At 41.2% G+C, this 20,370-nt stretch overlaps 1 protein-coding gene across 2 annotated transcripts in view; it reads left to right on the forward strand.

The window, feature by feature from the left end:
- PIK3C2G (phosphatidylinositol-4-phosphate 3-kinase catalytic subunit type 2 gamma) overlaps positions 1-20,370 on the forward strand; it is a 361,549-nt gene that overhangs the window by 141,654 nt on the left and 199,525 nt on the right. For both annotated transcript variants that reach the window (XM_012933403.2, XM_004611287.3), the window contains one exon: positions 1,362-1,456. In XM_012933403.2, the coding sequence (XP_012788857.2) occupies positions 1,362-1,456 (95 nt within the window). The remainder of the gene's footprint in view (positions 1-1,361; positions 1,457-20,370) is intronic.

Here is a 20,370-nt window from a genome sequence, read left to right on the forward strand (position 1 = left end):
TAAGAAAATGAGCTGGAAGGAGTTCATGGTCTGAAAAGCATAAAGAAGTTGTTCTTTCTAGATAATAAGGCTGGATGTAGGATGGAAGTTGTAGATTGATACAGAACTTGGAAGCTAAGGAAGCATCTCAAAAACTGAGTCATTGGGATCCAGAAGAAATGAGAGTGAAATCTACAGAGAAAGCTAAAAGGACAAACGTGGAGACAAATTCTCTCTTGCTCATATTATTCTCACATGACAGTCCCACCGGTAGATTAAAATCAAAGCCTCTGACCTAGTCAGTAAAGTCATTGGCATCCGACTTATGATAGGACATTCATGAGCAAGTGACAGAAGGCAGGTGCATGTAAGGTAAAACGCAATAAAGTCTTAATACATTCAGACAGCATACACAATTTATGCAAATTTGTTGAAATCACCTTTGGCATATTCACATTTTAGAAATTCGAACTTTTATATCCTTTAAGATGAGGCCCTGGCGGGGTGGGGGGCAAGAGAGGGAAGGGGGGTACACTGATGACAGGTGTTGAAATTATGTACATGATAAAGAAAGGGGTGTTTCTTTCAAGGGTGTGTGTGTGTGCACGCGCATGCGTGCGTGCGTGCATGTAGAAGTTAAATGGTTTCTTGGGCACTAAATTATACAAGTTTTGCCATTGAAACAGGGATGAGCACTTTATGAAGACAGCGTAGTTAATCATTATCACACATTCACATTCTTGGGATGTGAATAGGCACGTGGGTACTGTCTACTTACAATAAAGTACTAGGGAGTACAGGCTGGGGAGGCAGGGGGATGCCTAAATTAGTCTGTTAGTGGCTGCCTGTGTTTCCACCACCATGTTTTTCTTGGTCATTCTAGGAAGCCTTAGACAGTTGTTCACGGAGAGGAGGGAGAGGAGTGTGTCTGAATGGGTTCGCATGGCAACAGCTGAAACCTGAGTAAAGCTTCAACCGCCTGTAGGTGAATGTTGATATACGTTATCAACATTCATGTTAATATGTTGCATGTGGTCATTAATTTTATCTCACGAGTTATCTACTGCTTTGTAATGCCATTCTTATACCTGTTCATGATCTCATTCATATGTGCACGGTTCTCCTCCTAAGAATAATTGAACTCTACCAACCCTGCTCTTATTTATTAGCCTGTGATTCTAAATATTATGGAAACAAGACTAAGTTACCCCCGATTGTATGATGTACAAATATTCTTATTATTCACCCATCAACCTATCTAATTTATTATAAAACATTTTGTGAAAATGCTGTCTTCCCTGCCCTTTTTCTCAAACCTCTTAAGCCCGGTATGGTCATTTTGCTGCCAAAAAAACAAAAAGTGATTACATTTCTTATTTCAGGCTGTCAAGTTTGAATGGAATCTTGAAGGTCCTCTAGTGCAGCTCCTATTACACCGTTCATTGCAAAGTGTCCAGATAGCCCATCGTCTTTACTGGTAAGATGAACTAAAATAGACCGGATGGTCTTTTTTACGGCCAAATTCTTTTCTGTGGGGCAGTTTTAGGAGGAAAAAAAATTCCTTTATCTTGTAATTGACATAAAAGTCCATTTAAAAACTCAGCCAAATTCACTTTTTTGTCAAGGTTATTTTTATTTATGGTACAGTTTAGTTCTAATAGCCTTCAAAAGTCCTTTGATACAGTGTCTATTTTTAAACCCAGAATTTTAAACCTGGAGGATACTTTTCTTATAACTTTGAATCACAGGTGTTATTTGCTGCTATATCTACTTGTTGAAGGTTTCAGTATAAATGGTAGCAATAGATCTGTGGATATTTTGAAAGGCTGGTGCTTTAAAAGTAATTTCTGGACAAGATTAGTCATAAGCAATGGAATCTAAAGGTCAATATATAATCTTGTTGGTGGAAAGTCCTACTTCTTCCTAAAATTTTCTCCAAACATACAGTTAGAGTATTCTTGGTGGGCAAGGAGGATGGGGAGGTTTGGAGGAGGGGACCCAGGGGTCTTCCTAAGTGGTGATCAGGAGAGCCAAAGGCCTCTCCTGAGAATTCTCTGCCAACCAGGCCAGTGGCTCTACATGAGAGCCACAGGACGCAGTGCTTATCATACTGGGGGTGACCGGGAAGCCTGGCAGGTTTGGGGGTCTCCAGGTTTCCAGTGGTGATAACTGGGTGTCTGTGTGTGCAGGTGATCAAAACACAGCAGGGCATGTGCAGGGCGAAAGCATGTGCTTTAACCCCTGTACTATCTCTCAAGTCTGTCCCAAAGAGGACTTTTCAATGAGTTTGTCTCAGTCACCCACTTGATCCTATTTAACATGAACTTCTTCAAGTACTGTTCTTCCAACTTCACTTTTATTACTAATGTCATAGGTCTAATATAAGAGCAAATATTTTCAGAACTGTAAACACCAATGCCCTAAGGATAAAATTGCTCTCTATTTTTCCTCAAGTTTGCTTAGTTTCTATGACACGAAACACTTAGTGGCTTCAATTGGTCGAGAAGAAATTTCACTATGGAAAAAGAAGAAAGACGTTACCATTTCCTCCCTTTCAGTAAGCTGAACACTGCACTCAGCCTCTGGCTCTTGGAGTCACCGGTTTTTCTGTTTCTCATTACAAGCCCAGTTGGTTTCCAAGCTTCATAACTATGTATGTTCAAATAACTTTCCCCCAATATCCACTGTGTCCACCCACCATTGATCAGAAGTTTTTCTCAGCACACATTCAAATTAATAATAACATGAACCGCAAAGACATTTTCATTTCTTGGCATCCTTGTGGGCAGTTTTGCTGCAAAAAAAAAATTGACTTGGAGTTTCCACAAGTTTCCTCCAATGAAAGGGTAGGATGAGTAAATGAGTAATCCCTATTTCTCACAGAAAGGAGACGCTTTGAAGCTGGAACGTTAAAAAGCATCCAATATCCATTTGCACTGTAAATGATGGCTAGAAGTAGGTTTACTCCTAGGAGCTACCCCCTTCTCTTGTTACAGAGCACCAAAGTTCCTGTCTTCTAGCAGCCTAAATTGATAGTAGAGACCAGATGGAAATGGCTGAATTCAGGAGATTATGCATGAGAAAAGGGTAGGAGGAAGGGCGGGAGTCTCCGAACAGGATTTCAGGAAAAGTGGAAGCGCTCTCCCTTTTTTATTTCCTTAAGTAGGGGAAATGAGTGAGCCCATTTCACTGATTTGGAAGTTAAGTGGAGAGCAGGTCATGCTGAGATGATTTCCAGAGTAGGGCTTCTGCGCAGTTGTCTGTGTCTGGGTAAGAGTCTCTTACTAGGACTTGTTCAAGGGGAAAGTGACTTGGATCCTTGGTGGTCTTTGTTGATTTCTCTTAAAACTTCTTTGCGGAGAGAATCCAAGCTCCTCCGCTGGTACCTCAGTGTCTCCACCTCCAAGTATTTGCATTTCAAAGGGATGCTTCATCCTGGGTGGGTTCAGGGCTGATGACTCAGCAACTTCTGTTCATCACAACTTGAGTTTTTGAAGGAAGGGAAACCTCATTGCCAGGGAGGCTCCTGGCTCTCCATCCGTCTGCCAATGACAGCCCTGCCTTTGCGCAGGGGGCATCAATATTTGTGAGGTATACAGCACCATCGTGTCACAATTCATCGTAGAAGCTTAAAACCTGGTGCCCCTTTTCATTTTGAAAGAAAAACGTTTGGTACTGACCTCTTGGTTTAAATGAAGACCTATTCTAGCCCCCCAAATTATATATCACACCCCCTAACCCCATATTGTAATCTGAGAATACAAGCTTGTTTCATAAGAGTATCTTTGAAGATCTAGTCACATTAGAGACTTTTGAGATTTGGGCCCAGAGGAATGACTGAATGGGCTGAGCACACGCTTTGGGTGAGGGAGCCCCAAGTTCCATCCCAGACACCACACCACAGGGTCCTCCCCACATGCCCGGGAGCAAAATCCAGAGCACAAAGCTGGGAGTAGCTTCTGAGCACCACCGGGCATGACCCAACATACTAACCAACTAACCAACAACAACAAAATATTTTGAGGTGAGGTCAACCTGAATTATTAGAGTGCGGCTACTTCAAGTGACAAATGGCCTTACAAGAGACTAAAGACGAATAGACACACATACATAAGAGGGTCCCTCTGAAGAATATACATTGACTGGAATGAGGCAGCCTCAAGTCAAGGAATTCCTAGAGGCACACAAGCTGGAAGAAGCAAAGCAGCCTCCCTTAAAATCTAAAAATGCATGGCTCTGTCTTCATGTTGGAGTCTGGTCTCCAGAATCTTGAGAAACCCGGTGGGGTGTGTGTGTGTATGTGTGTGTGTGTGTGTAAAGGGGTTATTTAAATAAATTCACTTAGAGAAATGTGAGAGGAGAGAATGAGAGATGTGTATGTTCAAGAGAGAACACAGGCCTCTCCAAGAAGCAAAAAAAAGCCAAGCGTACACATCTCAGGTTGAGATGCTGACCAGGCTCCAGGGTGCAGAATGAGCCAATAATACTTGTTTAAGTGAAAAGTTGTGGTTCCTTATTAAGGCAGCTTCAAGAAAAACTAAAGAAACAGGGCCCAGGGCAATAGTACAGCAACTAGGTCACTTGCTTTGCAGCAACCAAGCCGGAGTCAATCCCTGACACCCTGTCTGGACTCCTAAGCACTGCCAGGAGTACGTCCTGCGTGCAGAGCCAGGAGTAACTCTGAACGTACTCAGATGTGGTCACACACACACACACACACACACACACACACACACACACACACACACACACACTGAAAGAAATAAACTAACAGAACAAGGAGAGGACTTTGTGAAGGACCCTGCCAGACTGGCCGTGATGTCACCCCTAACTTGGATTGACTGACACACCACCTTAGCAAGTCTCTAACCCTGTCTACTCCACTCCCACTCCGTGGACTGCTTCATAATGACAATCTTGCTGTTTTCTTCCAGTCAGTAATCCCACTTGAGTCTGAAAGTTGGGAGAAACTTAAAAAAAAAAGGTTTCAAAATGATGTAGCTGCAAAACTTTCATGAAAGCATCCATGTGTTCGCATCCTGGACACTCCACACAGTGTTTTCTCAAAGACCCTGCAGTTGCCCAAGCCAGAGTCTCTTCTGCAGGCTGGTACTTCCTGTGAATAATATCTATTAACTGACAAATGCCTTTCTTGAGAGTATTTTTCTCTGGTAACACAATCCCCCAGCCTGGAAGGTAGGAAATCCCTTAGATACAATGTCCATTCCAGTGTCTCCCAGACTTCATCAGAGCTGGATTTGTTCTTGACCTTCTTAAGGCTTCCCTTCCCCTGATACTGAGTCTTTCTTCTATTTCTTCCCCAGAGGATTCCTCCCGCAAAGCACATTCACATAAATTTTTGTCTTATAGTCTGTTCTAGAGAGCCTGACCTAACTCAAGCATTTCTTTATTGATAATAAAGATCCAGTTTTGTATTTTGAAAAACTAGAGTATTGTTTGCTTTGAGACATATTATATATGGAACAGCGATATCACAGTCTCCCATCCCTGGACATTAAGTTCGATTGAATGAGCTCCCTGAGAGAGTCAATTTGAACAAGAGTCATTTAGTAGGGAGTCGGTTTATAACATAGCTCCTTTATAAACTGTTACATAAAGCATGTACTGTAAAAATCTGAACTATTTTTCAAAATGCAGGGCGAGTCTGAGACGAAGCATCCAAATTGCAAATTCTCTTTTATTTTTTTTGCAAGCAATGAAACCTAAATTTCATTAAATGAATGCAAATAAAGTATATAGTGAGAAACAAATAGAGTTAGAGAAAGAGTTTGATGGACTGAGCACCTGCTTTGTAGGGAAAGGTCGAGCTTGGTCCTTGGAACCCCAAGATCCCCAGAATACAATAGGAATGACCTCGCCCCAGTGAAGTGGGCATGGCCCCAAACCAACAAAATTTGTCAAAGCATAAATAAAATAAATTATGATGAAATCTACTTAGGACAAAATAATATAAAACTATAAATTCATAACAAGCAAAATTGTTAAAGTAAAATAAAAGATGAGAGATTAAAAACACCCAATACTAAATTAAAAGATAATGTAAATATAAATAGAGTTTGTAAGCATAAAAAATAAATAACAGTAAATTATTAATATATAGGGCTGGAGCGATAGCACAGCAGTTGGGCTTTCGCCTTTCACGGCTCTGACCCGTGTTTGATTCCTCTGCCTGTCTCAGAGAGACCAGCAGCTAACGAGAGTATGGAGCCCACACGGCAGAGCCTGGCAAGCTACCTGTGTGTATTGGATATGCCAAAAACAGTAACAATAAGTCTCTCAATGAGAGATGTTACTGGTGCCCGCTCGAACAAATTGATGAACCAAGGGATGACAGTGACTTAGAAGAAATTAAGTAAAATTTATTTTGCAAATAATCACGAATCACAAAATCCCCTTAATCACCGATTTCTCGGGGAAGGCTCAGTAACATCTCATTTCATCCTTTCCCTGAGGTCTTAGAAGTCTATCTTGACTCGGCCCTCCTAACAATGTTGCACTGGGGGCTCTTCAGGGTAAGGGGAATGAGATCCAGCTTGTTACTGTATTTTGCATATGAATACACCATGGGAAGCTTGCAAGGCTGTCCCATGTGGGCAGGAAACTCTCAGAAGATTACCAGTTTCTCCCTGAGGGAGAAGTAGGCTAAAGATATCGACCCGCGCTTCTGAGAGCTTGCTTTTAAGTCTCTCTCTGGATGTTGGCCGTTGATGGGATTACACACACCTGGGTTCCTCTGCTGGTACCTTCATGCATGAGGCCTGTCCGAACATGTGGAAAGGGGCCTCCAGCATGGCTGTAGCTAAGTTCCAGTGGTCTTCGGCCACCGGGAGCTCTGCTCGGGGTGGGGAGGGAAGCTGGAACCCATCCCCTCCGAGGGGCCCCGGGGAAGACAACAAGGCTTGCGAGCAAGAGACTCTCTGCCTTTGCAAATAAATCAAATGAAAATAAAGCAACTACATAAATAGTAAATTAACTAAATTAGATACAATAAAACAAGTAAAAAAGCAACTTTTAGACTTAAAATATATTAAAATAAGTGATAGTGTTTAATTAGCAAAATAAGTGATAAATTAGCTAAAATAAATTATTATAGGTACACTAGCTATTATCAAAAATATAATAGTTGTTACAACTAAATTTAGATAAATTATTTTGATAAATTACAATAAACTAAATAAGTGCTAATCACTGTTTCAGTGCATCATTGTCTTCCCATTGTTGCGCCAGTAATGTCACCGTTAGTCCTAGCCCTGAGATTTTAGCAGCCTCTCTTTGTTCGTCCTTCCCAACAGTTGTTCATTGGAGGCTCTTCCAGGGTCAGGGAAATGAGACCCATCTGTAAAAAACTAAAGCTCGCCGAGGGGTGAGTGCACTCGCAGGCTCTCCGGGCGGCTCTGTCTCACCACCCGCGTTCGGTGCTCTGGAACCGTAGTGTGTGGACTGGATCGGGACGGCCGGTGGTCAAGGACAGGCGAAGGAAGAACGAGGACCAAGCTGGTTGCTGATTAGTTACCGTTTATTCAATCTTCCATCTTTCTCATCTCCCGCACTCCCAGCTCCGGCCTCTCTCTGGATCCACTGCTCAACTGCTGCTTCCCTCTGCTTCTCTCTCTCCTCCTCCTTGTCTCTCCCACCTTCCCTCTAGGCTGCAACCAGCCAGGTAGCCAAATCAACATAAGAAAGCCCTTCCTGAGGGCAGGACACTCCAAAGCCCTTCCTCACTCTTAAGATTTTTTTCTTTTCCTTAGTCCAGGAACTTATTAACATCTCAATAAGTCTTCCTGTGTCCATACAAAAAGGACTTGCTCTGAATAAACTATGCAAAGGACTCAAGGAGAAGAGAAAAACATTATTTACAAGTCAACAGAACACTAAGAAAGAAGCTACAAATAAACAAAGAGGAATAGGAGCACTGTAACGGGAGTAACCCAATAAACCTAAACTACTGAGGCTATGTTATCCTACACCCATCATTGTCACTGTTTTTGGCATATGGAATATACCACCAGGAGCTTGCCATGCAGGCAGTATACTCCTGGTAGCTTGCTCAGTTCTCCAAGAGGGAGAACTAGACAATAAGAGGTCCTGTGGACTTGAATAAGGCCACAAGTGTTCCGGGAGCTTTGTTTAATGGTCTCCGGACTTGGCCGTTGATGGGATTACATGGTGCCAGGGGCAGTTTGTGAGTGCGACTGCCTAGCTACTGGAAAATGGGGGATTTGGGTGGAGAAGGCCCAGTCCCATTCCAAGCAGGCTTGGAGATCTCAGCCCCGGGTCCCACACACCTGGACTCCTCTGCCTGTCCCTTCATGCGTGAGGTTCCTCGAGCATGTGGAGAGGGGCCTTGAGCATGGCTGTGGCTGGATTCAGGAGGTCTTCGGCTGCCAGGGCTGTGCTTGGTACAGGGAGGGAAACTAAAACCGCCCACCTCCAAGGGACCCTGGTGAAGACAGTCAGGTGCAGGGTCAGGAGATTCTGCCAAGTAAGTTCTAAATAGCTATTAAATATGTAAGCAGTTAAATAAGTGATAAATTAGTCATTTTAAAATTAAATTAGTTAAAAAAGGGATTAAATAGTTAAATAGTAAAATAGTTAAATAAGTGATAAATAAATGATGACTAAAATAATTTTAAAGTAAAATTTAAATTGAATAATTTAAAGCTAAATTTATAAACAAAAGTAAATATTAACAAAAATAAGTCCAAAATATATTAGTTAAATAAAATAAATTAGTTAAATAATAAACAAGTGAGCTGCCAGGATGATTGGCTGGAGTTTAGCGCCCTTGACCCAGGCTGTGTGGGTCTCAACCCCAGCAGGAGATGGTTTAGGGACCAGAGCCTGGAGTTCAAATCCCGAGAGTGGGGTGACCACAGGCAGAGTCCTGGGAAGCCCCCACGTGAGTCCAATACAGGTGAGGGTCAGGTACGTGGCGCTGAGGCAGAAAAAAGGCACAAGGAGAGGCGGAAGCGGGTAATTGAAGGCCACTAGGGCAGCTCTGGGCTGTGTCCCAGCAACAGGGCAGACACCCAGCCCAGTGGGATCATTCTGGACTCTTGGGGGGAGTTGAAGAGGAAACGGGGTCCTGGAGATGGAGAATCCCCGTAGTCTGACCCAACCAATGCAGGGGACCTGCTCAGCTGGCACGTCTGTCCTTGCTCATCTCCAAAGGGCGTGGACCTGCTTGTCCCTACGCAGCTCTCTGCCTGTGTAGACAGCCCCTGGCCTAAAATCTGTGGCTGGCACCTTGAAGCCCCTGTTCCCGGGAGCACTGCAATGTGTCTCTGGGTCTCTCTAGGGCCCTCCCCAGAGGATCCCTACCCCTGAGGATTACAGACCAACCTCCTGCGTGTGGGTGAAAAGAGGTGCAGACTGCACAGCCCTGCTAAACTCACTATTCTAACACAGGCACCTAGGACAGCATTTGGTACCGCACCCGAGAGGGTTCTCCCACGGGTGCCAACGGGAGAAGGAAGCAGCACGCAGGCATTTGGAGCCAGCCGTGTGCAGGCAGGACTTTCTCAGTTGGCTCCAGGCCACGGGACATTGTGACAGGAAGGGGCTGGAGAGAGCCTCTCGAGCACTCCGAAGGGCTCGATGCCAAACCGAAGCTGGCAGGGGTGGAGGGGGAGCTCTCGCAGGAGACTGGCCCAAGCAATACGTCGAATGCATAATCCTGGTGAAGTCAAAATGGGATTAGCGGCAGAGTGGGAGCGGAAGTCAGGAACTAGGGTCCCAAGAGTGAATGCAGCAGCGTCTGCTGAGCAAGGGGGCAGAACTGGCATGAATCTTGGTGACTCTCGATGGCAGAGGGCATTTCCCAGGTGGCACTGCTACCGTCTCCTCTGGTCTTGAGTATGCTAGCCACGAAATTAAGAGGAGGCAGACTGCCCATTTCCTAAACCATCGTCCTTAAACGTTTTCTCATGTAGAATTTTAGCACAGTATCCCAAATACGGGACTACTTTAGATAAATAACCGTCATCGCATGATTTTTGATGCTACACATCTCCCAATCAGTCCATCTCCTGTCTCCCCTGGCACCTAAAATTCTCTTTGGTACCCCTTTAGGTTGATTATTATTCCCTCATCTAATAATAAATATATGTTTAAAAATAATTGCAGAATATAGAGTGAAAGAGACAGCGTGAAAGGCCAGGGCCCGGTCCCTTGCAGAGCATGTGCTCCTGAGCACTGTCAGGAGTGAGCCTTCCTTAGACCTCCCCAATCAACATACAGGGTGTAGCCCCTGAGCACTACCTGGGGTTCCCCCCCACCACCACGACAAAAATAAAAGGAGATCATGTTTGCTATGAACTCATTTATCATCTGCCTCATTTATTCAACAGAGATGCTAGGTACTATTGAACATTAAGGAGAACAGAGCAGCAGTTTCTGCCTACAAACTAACAGACTAAAAGCTGGGATAGATCCAGGCATTGGGATAGACGCCCCCCAGCCCTGGTGGCAATGACTGGGTCCAAAAGGGAGGTGACAACACACTGTTCATTTTACAGTTTTGCCTATTCTGAGGACACGGCAGAGAAGCAAGGCTGGACGCCAGTAGAAAAGAGGAGCTGTGGGATTCCACTCTGTCAGTGCTAACTTCTGATGAAGGCAGACAAGTAAATATACAAAGGAAGGAAATGCTCTTTCTTCTCCGATGTCTGAAAAGCTCCTGAAATAAGAGTAAAGAGCTGTGCTGAGGGAGTGATCGCAGTGTAACAGAGCTCACGCGGACAGAATCAATAGGAGGCTTTAAAGCTGCGATCCTTTACCTTCGAGAATCATTATATTGTTACTAATTCACCTCTTTGCCTTTACAATGTGATAAATAATAAATTATTGCTTCATTTTTGGGTCAGGGAAAAATACTTCTTGCTGTCACTGGGTATTGATCTGTTACAATCATCTTTCTCCCTGTTCTCAGAAAAGCATGCGGCAGATTAAGTCCCCACAATAAGCAATTCTCTTAACCCAGTAATAGTGTTTTCTACTCACCCAACCTGAAAACAAAGTGATAGATATTTGTGTGCAAGTTTACATAATACTCTGTAAAACCATTCCTACAGACTTTGAAGCATTAGAAGGAATGGCTAGTTTTTGTCCATTTTATTTATATTCTACGCATTTGAGGTTTTATAATATCTTTAAAACAATCGAGATATAGCACTGTCTGTCTGTCGTCCTGTTGTTCATCGATTTGCTCAAGCGGGCACCAGTACTGTCTCCATTGTGAGACTTGTTGTTACTGTTTTTGGCATATTGAATATGCCTTGGGTAGCTTGCCAGGCTCTGCCGTGTGGGCAGGATACTCAGTAGCTTGCTGGGCTCTCCGAGAAGAAATTGAACCAGGGTCGGTCGCGTGCAAGGCAAACTTACCCACTGTGCTATCACTCCAGTCCAAAACAATAGAAACTAAGTTATTTTCAATATAATTTAAGTGTCATTACTCCCGTTAAACACATATGAATTTAGAATCTGTAAGTCAAGTTAATGCAAAACCCCTGAATATAGCCCCACCTTACTTTTCTCCCCATGTAAAACTATTTTCCCTTCAAATTGTTCCATTTGACTTTTAGAAAGTGAAGAGCTATAAAAATGAACATCTTGTGCATACAGTCTGACATAAACTGTTGAAACTTGATCAGCTCTGGCCTTTGGAGATCACACTTCCTAATCCACTTTCTGGCAATTTTTCATTCTACTAGCTACATGCAATGACTTCACTGCTTCCTAAAATAGTTATCTGGTTTCCCCATTGTAATAAGAATCTTCTTCTGTCATAGTTCATGCTAGAGATTTGAATTAAAGCCTTGAAAAACAATATCTTTCTGCTTAATAATTCATTGTTTCTCAATCAGCTACATTTTTCTGTTATCAACAAAAATGATAGTCACAAAGGCATTATTTTAATGGATATTATATTTGTCTTCTTAACATTTGAATATGGCTTCCATAGTGAATAAACTAAAATACATTCATAAAGTTACAGAATCTTGCAGCCAAATTGGACTTTAGGAATCATCTGCTAATATACTTTCCACCCACCAAGAAAAGGATTTCAATAAGTGATTCACCCAAAGACAACAATAAGGACTTGAAAATTAAATATTCATACAGCAAAGCATGACCAATTCAGACCTCCTTCCAGCTCAACATCTATTTCCAAAACTGTGCTACTTGAAGAACTCATAAAACGTTTTTTTCCTATGAGTAATTATGAACTCATTCAAGTACTAAAAAAGGCGACTTTGTTTTAACTTAAAAGAAAACCAAAGAAAAAAGCCCCAAATAATGATATTTATATATGAAACAGCTCAAAATCTGTGTCACTATGCATAGTGTAATCCATGGATGTCATCAAGTTAAATATTAATTTATAGTCATCTTAAATATGCCCCCCTTCAAAATGCTACTCTTGAAGGGGTTTTGAAGGAGACAAATTTTTTTCCCAAGTATTTCTCTTGCAATTCCTGATTCTTATTTTAAACACCAAGTTTGCTGTTTTACTCTTAAACTGTGAATGAAAACAATTAATGACTTAATCACTCAGTAGACTGAGTTTGTACTTATTTTTCAGTACATATACAAAAGCGAGACTGTTCCAATTTTCTCACAAACACTGTTTAATTAAGCAACTAGTAATAAGCTAATGAAATTCAATTTAGCCCATTTTATCAAGTAAATGAGTTAGAAAATGAAGTCCTCTGGTCCAGAGCTGAAGGTGGCAATAAGAAAATGTTCACAAACTTGGTTTTGGATTTTATTCTGACTAAAATTTCCTGGTAAACAATTAGAGTTAGACACTTTAGGGGCAGGGAAAAATCCAGATTGATGATGGATCATCAGAAGTTAGCAGCACACTAATGGCACGTGCCAATCATTTATGGCTTAGTCATCAATCCAAAATTGGAATTTTCACTGGGCTTCCCTGAATCTGGACTTGGATTAAAAAAGGAGAGAGAATGTGAGTATCAAGTGGGAACTATCTTTAGGTGCCAAGTACACAGGCAGCATGTATCAATTTTGTCTCTATTTCATAGTGGTCATGTCAAGAACATCCCACCTAACTACTAGAAAGTGTGGGGAAGTGAATCAGATGAATAACTATGTATAGCTGGAAATTCATGTGCCAAGACACAGCAGTCTCTGCCACAGTGGGAAAGCAATATGCATAATGTTTTATTTAATTGCATGATGATTTTATAAATATAGTACAAAAGATAAGGTTGTTATCATTGCTTTGCATGCTGCTGATGCTGGTTCAGTCCCTCCCAAAATGATCCCCCGAGCATAAATGATCCCCCAGGAGAATGCCCTAAGTTCAATTAAGGGTGGTCCAGCCTCCACTCTGCCTCAAATACATATCATAATTTTGACACTCTTTTGTTTAAAATTTTTATAAATATTTCTAAGAGATTTATTGGAATAATATATTGCTATATTTTGGTAATCATCTCTAATCCTGAAGCTTCAATATTAAGGTTATTTATACAACTATAGTAAGCACTGGAATCTTAGCTCCAAAGGCCCCAAAATGAATTAAATACATGCCCTCTAATATTTTTGATTCTTGACGCCCAATTTTCTCAATTAGTTTTTATTTATTTTTGTAGTGGAAAATATCAGACCAGGATGCAATTTTTATTTCATATGCCATATCCTAGGTTATAGTTATTACCAAGAAACCAAGCATGGAAAAATCTGGGAAGTGTTCTTACTCAATAACCTGCCTCAGCCCCCCACCCCGCCTGTGTAACTGGTAAATTTCACTTTACTTTCACTATATCAACAAAAAACTCACTATTATTGTCTGGGGTGGTGGGGGGGGGAGGTATACTGTGATTCTTGGTGGTGGAATATGTGCACTGGTGAAGGGATGGGTGTTCGAGCATTATATAACTGAGACTTAAACCTGAAAGCTTTATAACTTTCCACATGGTGATTCAATAAAAGAATAAATTAAAAAAAATAACCTGCCTTACCTAACTAACCCTTAGGTCCTAACCATTACTTCTCATATATATATATATATATATATATATATATATATATATATATATATGTCTTTGGTGTGCCCCCTTCTTCTCTTGCCATGGAAACCATATTAGCTCCAGTGTCTGTCCTTCAGACTTTTACTACTGGCATACGTTCCACATTTATTTCCCTTCCCTTTTCTTCTTACCCAATCATCTTCCACACTACTCTCGGAATATTCTTAGGTGATAAATTTTGATCCCTAACACATAGAGTAGATTAGTTCCTGGGTAACCCTGAGCTGGTTCATATAATTCCATACTTCCAATGAACATTCTCCTAATGGTGAGGCTCAGAAGGTCTAGATTAGGAGATAAAAATATATTTTCCCTTTTATGTGGCTGTAGAGATTTTCATGATCTCAACTATCTCCAATTCCCACTATACACCTGCCTCTTGTATATTTTTTCTAGCCACAGTATTTTCTACTCTCAAGTAAAGTAATAAAATCTTCAGTGGTCTTCCATGCCCAGATAAAGGACTACATGGCATTTCCCTTTGCTGAAATATAATTATGTCTTTGTTTACACAGAGTCCTTTGGTATTTCACGCAAATTTATACCCTTTTCAAATATATTTTGGACTCCAGTACATTAAATACTTTTGTTACTTCATCATTTCTATTTTCTTTAAAAGAATTTTGGCTGTTGGTATCAATAGAATATGAAGAAAAAGTCATTTTTTGTTGTGTTGACAAGACTGGTTATTATGGTGGTGGTGGTGGTAGATCTATGATTTTTGTCCTCAAAGCCATGTTCTTTGCCTATTTTTGCTGTCTTCTTTCTTAATGCGTTGACTTTTCCCTAACCTACCTCACAGCATAGTTACAAGACTGCCCTAGCTGATATTACAGCCATCAGAGTTCCATACAGCAGAAGAAAAGGACTGATACCTTTCAAGGAAGAATTTTTTTTATAAAACCCATAGTAGTTTTTCATATATGTAGTTCACCAGAATTAGGTCACATGTCTTCTTGACCAGTTATCTGATAAGAAAGAAATTGATTTAGAATATCCAGAATTCGTCCCTAAACTGGTCATCTTTCCTGGTTTTGTTATGTTGAACAAAATTCATTCTGTATTTAGGAACATAGGAAGGGGAGACTACAATAGGCAAAATGTATGCTATCCACATGAACCGAGAAGATCCGTCTTGACTATGCATCCATAAAAAAGACACTTGCACACAGGATCTATAATGGTTATTCATTACACACCTGCTGAGTCGTTTGAAAAAAACAAACGTTCTTGTACATAATTTCTACCATGTAAGATGAATTTGCCTTGACAGTACTGATTTTAAGACAGCAGGTAATCACAACAAGGTAGAGTTGTCTATCGTCTTACTGGTAATTACTTTAGTCTTTTGAAAAAAAAAATAAACTAGGCTCACCCAGCTCTCTGCAATTGGAGGGAAGTTGAGTTAGCTGACCTAAAGAATAAAGTGCTCTAAAATAAAAAGTTTTTGAAGAGATATCAGGTGTTAACGTGTTAATGCTGATTGGTCCCACAATATGAGGCACTTTAAACTGGCTGATCTATACTATTTCTAAAAATCCTGATTGAAAATGAAAGGCTCTATCTAGCTATTTGGCAAGAGCATTTTATGGGAAGGTCTTAACAAGTAGCCACTTACTATCTTGTAAAGTATAATTTTCTGTAGTGTGGCTTTCTATGAGATTTGGAGAACTTGAGACATTTTTTAAATTTTTTTTCTGGTTTCTCTGTCCACTTTATTTTCTGGACTATGAAGACTCAATGTCTATTTTGTTTTTGAACAGTTATTAAATCCTTTGTTCTCTGGTTCTGTTTTCCTTCTTATTTCTGTTCACCAAAAGACCACTCTAAAAACTGAAGTTTAGGCTGGATAGGGGGTGGTGTTCTTATTTTAACTCAATTTTCTATTTAATTTCTGTACAATTGTAGTTACAAAAACAAGACAGAAATGTTATGGAAATGTTATTATTTCTTGTCAAAAGGAATTCATATATATTTCTTTTCTTTCAACAAAACCCAGACTCAACTATATCAATCAAACACTTGTTATGTTTAATAACCTAAAATTCTTGCACTTGTTTTGGCATGTGTGATTTGTTTTTGACCAATGGTGAGTGAACAGCTTACACAAATATTGCTTGTCCTTTGTGTTGACAGCCTGCCTGATACACTAACCATTCTTGTCAGAACACCAAATAATTGGTATATCTTGCTTGAATTTAATCCCCTTGAATTGTTAAAAGAAGGAATCCTAACATACATGTCACTTTCTATTTTAAATTGGGACTTGTGTTCCCTAAGGTAAGACAAGTCAAATTAATTTCCCCAAAGGATGGGAATTCTATCATTTTCTTCCAAGTAAATTATGCCATCATTTTCAGAAAGAATCCAAATCTATAAATTGTTGAGAAAAGTAAATAAATAACTGAAAATCTTGCAAGACTAGAGCAGCAGTGACTAGAGATAGTAGGGGCAGTGACACAAGTAGACCAGTAGTCCTCGGTGAAGAGAGGGAGCAGTGTGAGGAAAGTGCCTAGGAAATACCTTGAAGGAAGAAAGTGTTTTGTCAGTCACCCATATATCCCTTCTCCTATCTATTTTTCAAGTTTTTTGTGAGCACCTAATATATATATATATATATATATAGATAGATAGATAGATAGATAGATAGATAGATAGATAGATACATAAAATCATCATCATCCCATTGATCGTCGAATTTCTCGAGTGGTCTCAGTAACTTCACCATTCGTCCTAGCCCTGAGATTTTAGAAGCCTCTCTTTACTTGTCCTTCTCAACGATGCCACATTGGAAGCTCTTTCAAGGTCAGGGGAATGAGACCCATCATTGTTACTGGTTTTGGCATATGAATACACCATGAGGACTTTGCTAGGCTCTCCCATGTGGGCAGGAAACTCTCAGTAGCTGGCCAGGTTCTCCCAGAGGGAGTAGACTATAAGAATACATATATATGTAAGTAGGCTATATATAAGAATATATATAAGAATACATATATATGTATAAGTAGGCTATAAGACTATATATATGTGTATATGCATATATATGTGAAGCTCTCTTCTGTGGAAAGGATGAAAAATGCAAACAACTGATAATAGATATATAGCCATGTATTTGTTAAGCCTCCTACCTATTTCATTCAGTTATTCATAGATGCTACTTTTTTCAACAATGTCATCTCCAATTAATTATAAATTTTCATTTAGTGATTTTTCATTTCTACCATGATTGGATTAAGGGCTCAACTTCAGTATACTCATTCACAATTAATTATCTTGAAAATTTGCAGTGGCAAATGTCTGCATAACCTTTCCAAGCTCAAGGAACTTGAGCTTGAACTAAATTGATGATGACATAATCTGGACAATCTTCTATAATATTCTACTATGGCCTCTTCATTTTAGTATGATTCTGGACTGGAGAAGTATTATTGTGGGTAATCATCTGACTCTTCTAAGTACTTCTCATTCTCATAACCTCATTGTCTTGAATCTTCTTCTATTTTCAGATGAGGATTAAATATTAAACTCAGAAACCCAGAGCCTCAAACGTACAAAGCATATGCTCTAACACTGAGCCATATTCCCATACCTTTGACAGCACTGTCTTGTGGTAGACATACAAGGATTTATGCCAGTTGTATGCCTAAATCTTGACAGGGACTATTTTATTAATTCAAACAACTTTTCAAATAGTCTTTATCAAATATTATTTTATTAATTCAGTTCACTATCCTCATTTTTAGATGAGGAAATTAGTATTCTGATCAGAGAAGCTAAATATGCAAAGATATTAAGAAGAAGAGACAAAATTTGGCTGTGTGTCCTACCCATTATGAACTGCCAATACACTTAAATAGTATGCAAGATGCAACAATAACATCAAAAAGTAAACCAAAGTGATAGCAGAAAACTGGATTTGAGGAAAATATTCTTGAGTGGGATTCCAACTCAGGAATTTCTACTAGCTGGTCTGGTAAGATTAATTTCCCTGAGCTTTTATATCACTGTCACTATCATCCCATTGTTCATCGATTTGCTCGAGAGGGCACCAGTAACGACTCCATTGTGCGACTTGTTACTGTTTTTGGCATATCGAATAATACCCCACAGTAATTTGCCAGGCTCTGCTGTACAGGCGGGATACTATGGGTAGCTTGCCAGGCTCTCCAAGAGGGACGGAGGAATTGAACTCGGGTCAGCCAAGTGCAAGGCAAACTCCCTACTCACTGTGCTATCTCTCCAGCCCTGTATTTTTTGTAATTTTTAAAAAGTTAAAGATTATTTTCAAATGAATTAATTTTAGTTGCATAAAAGGGGAGAAATTCAATAAAAACCCTGAGGGAATTCGGTCATTATAGGGGGAAATGACAGCCATTTTCTGAATAAATGAAAATCTGATTTAACTTTTAATAAGTCCCTAGGGAGCAGGGAGGACGCCCAGCAGGCGGGGTCTGCATGTGCTGGGACCCGAGTTTCAATTCCAGGTCCACCCAACTCTCCAAACACTGCCCGCGGCCGGAGCAGCGTACCACAGTGAACCATAACCTGGCTGGCCTTTTAATGATGGGGTTTAATGAGAGAATTCATTCATTTCTCCCCGTCACTATTTAACAGTCCGGAGACTCGGGGCGACCCCTGAAACAGAGCTGTGCTTCCAGGGCAGGCAACACGGAGTCGCAAACTGGGTGAAGGCAGCGCCTGAGGGCAAGCCCGCCTGGCCCTCTCGGAGCCACACGGAGCACCCTGGGGAGCGGGTGGCGTGACAGCACCTGTTTCACACCACCAAGGATGCCGCGTCCTGTCCTCTGTTTGGGACAGGGAAGGGGGCACACGGCAGGCTGCTGCTCCCCCTCCCCATCCCCCAGACGCCATCCTCAGACTCAGGAGCACTAAATGCACCTCTCTTTTAAAAAATGTTCAGAGGAAGTGCCGGAATCAACTTGGAGCCCAACCTATGCTGGGGTTGCTTGTTTGTTCATCTTCTTTCATGGCTGCTGATGTTTCCTAGGTTCACAGGGCTGGCGGGACTTGATGGAATATGCAAATTCACTTTCAAAGAGTCCTGACTTCTCCAGAACTGACTACAATGCTTTCCTTTTTGTGTTTGGTTTTGGTTTGCCTGCCAGGGACTGCTCCCCCTTGAAGAACTAGAAATGCTGTCACTGCCATGCTTGTTGGGCAGTTGGACACTGACTCCCATGGGAGGACGCAGCAGACCCTTGGTGGGGCCCGGCAGCTCTGCGCTCCTGGACAGCTTAGCAGGCTGTGTGCTCTATCGCTGTGCCTTCCTAGACTTTATCAGTTGACTTTTCAAATTGTCTTTGCTTCTTGGGTCCCACCCAGAGATGCTCAGGGGTTGCTCCTAGCTCCGCACTCAGGAATCATTTCTGGTGGTGCTCAGGGGACCATACAGGATCCTCGGGATCAAACCTGGGTCAGCCACATGCAAGGCAAACATCCTTCCCACTGTACTGTCTATCCGGGGTCTCAGTTTACTTTCTTAGTCTTATTTTCTCTTTGGTTTTTGGGTGACACCTGGCTATGCTCGGGGCTTACTCCTGGCTCTATGCTCAGAGTGCACTCCAGGTGGTGCTAGGGAACCATATGGGTCCAGGGAATTGAACCCTGATCGGCTTCCTGCTGTGCTATAGTTTCGGCCCATGGACTATGAATTTGAGCTACTTTTCACTTTGGTACACCTTGTTTTGGTTTGCAGTAAGCTGCTGCAATGTACATGGCATTACTATGATGGCGATTAGTGAAGATCTAAGGTTAGACAGTGGTCGGGATGGGTTTCCGCCGTTCTGTAAGCTAGCCACCAGAGGGGCCGCAGCTGAAGCCAGACGGGCCAGTCAGAGTTGCCGACGTGGCCACTTTGCTCATATGTGCAAGCTTTTATATAATATGTAAAAAAATATGATTATGACTAACATCAAAATTGTAAAACCAAATTGAGTGTGCATAAATAAATACCATAACATAGACTTAGTATATTCAAAGACTATATTTACAATCACTTAGAAAGGTTAATAAATGCCCCCCAAATTGCATTTCCCAAGAGTATATCACAAACTTACATAGAATTTAGATCCTTATTAGCGTTTAATTCCTCATTCTAACCATTGTTCTTTTTATCTCTTAGCACATTTAATTCTGGAGCAATAGCAGTGGGTAGGGCATTTGCCTTGCACATAACCGACCGGGTTTAATTCCTCTGTCCCTCTTGGAGAGTCGGCAAGCTGCTGAGAGTATCCTGCCCGCACAGCAGAGCCTGGCAAGCTCCCGTGGCATATTTGATATGCCCAAAACAGTA

Source organism: Sorex araneus, chromosome 10 (assembly GCF_027595985.1).
Source record: "Sorex araneus isolate mSorAra2 chromosome 10, mSorAra2.pri, whole genome shotgun sequence".
Taxonomy (NCBI): domain Eukaryota; kingdom Metazoa; phylum Chordata; class Mammalia; order Eulipotyphla; family Soricidae; genus Sorex; species Sorex araneus.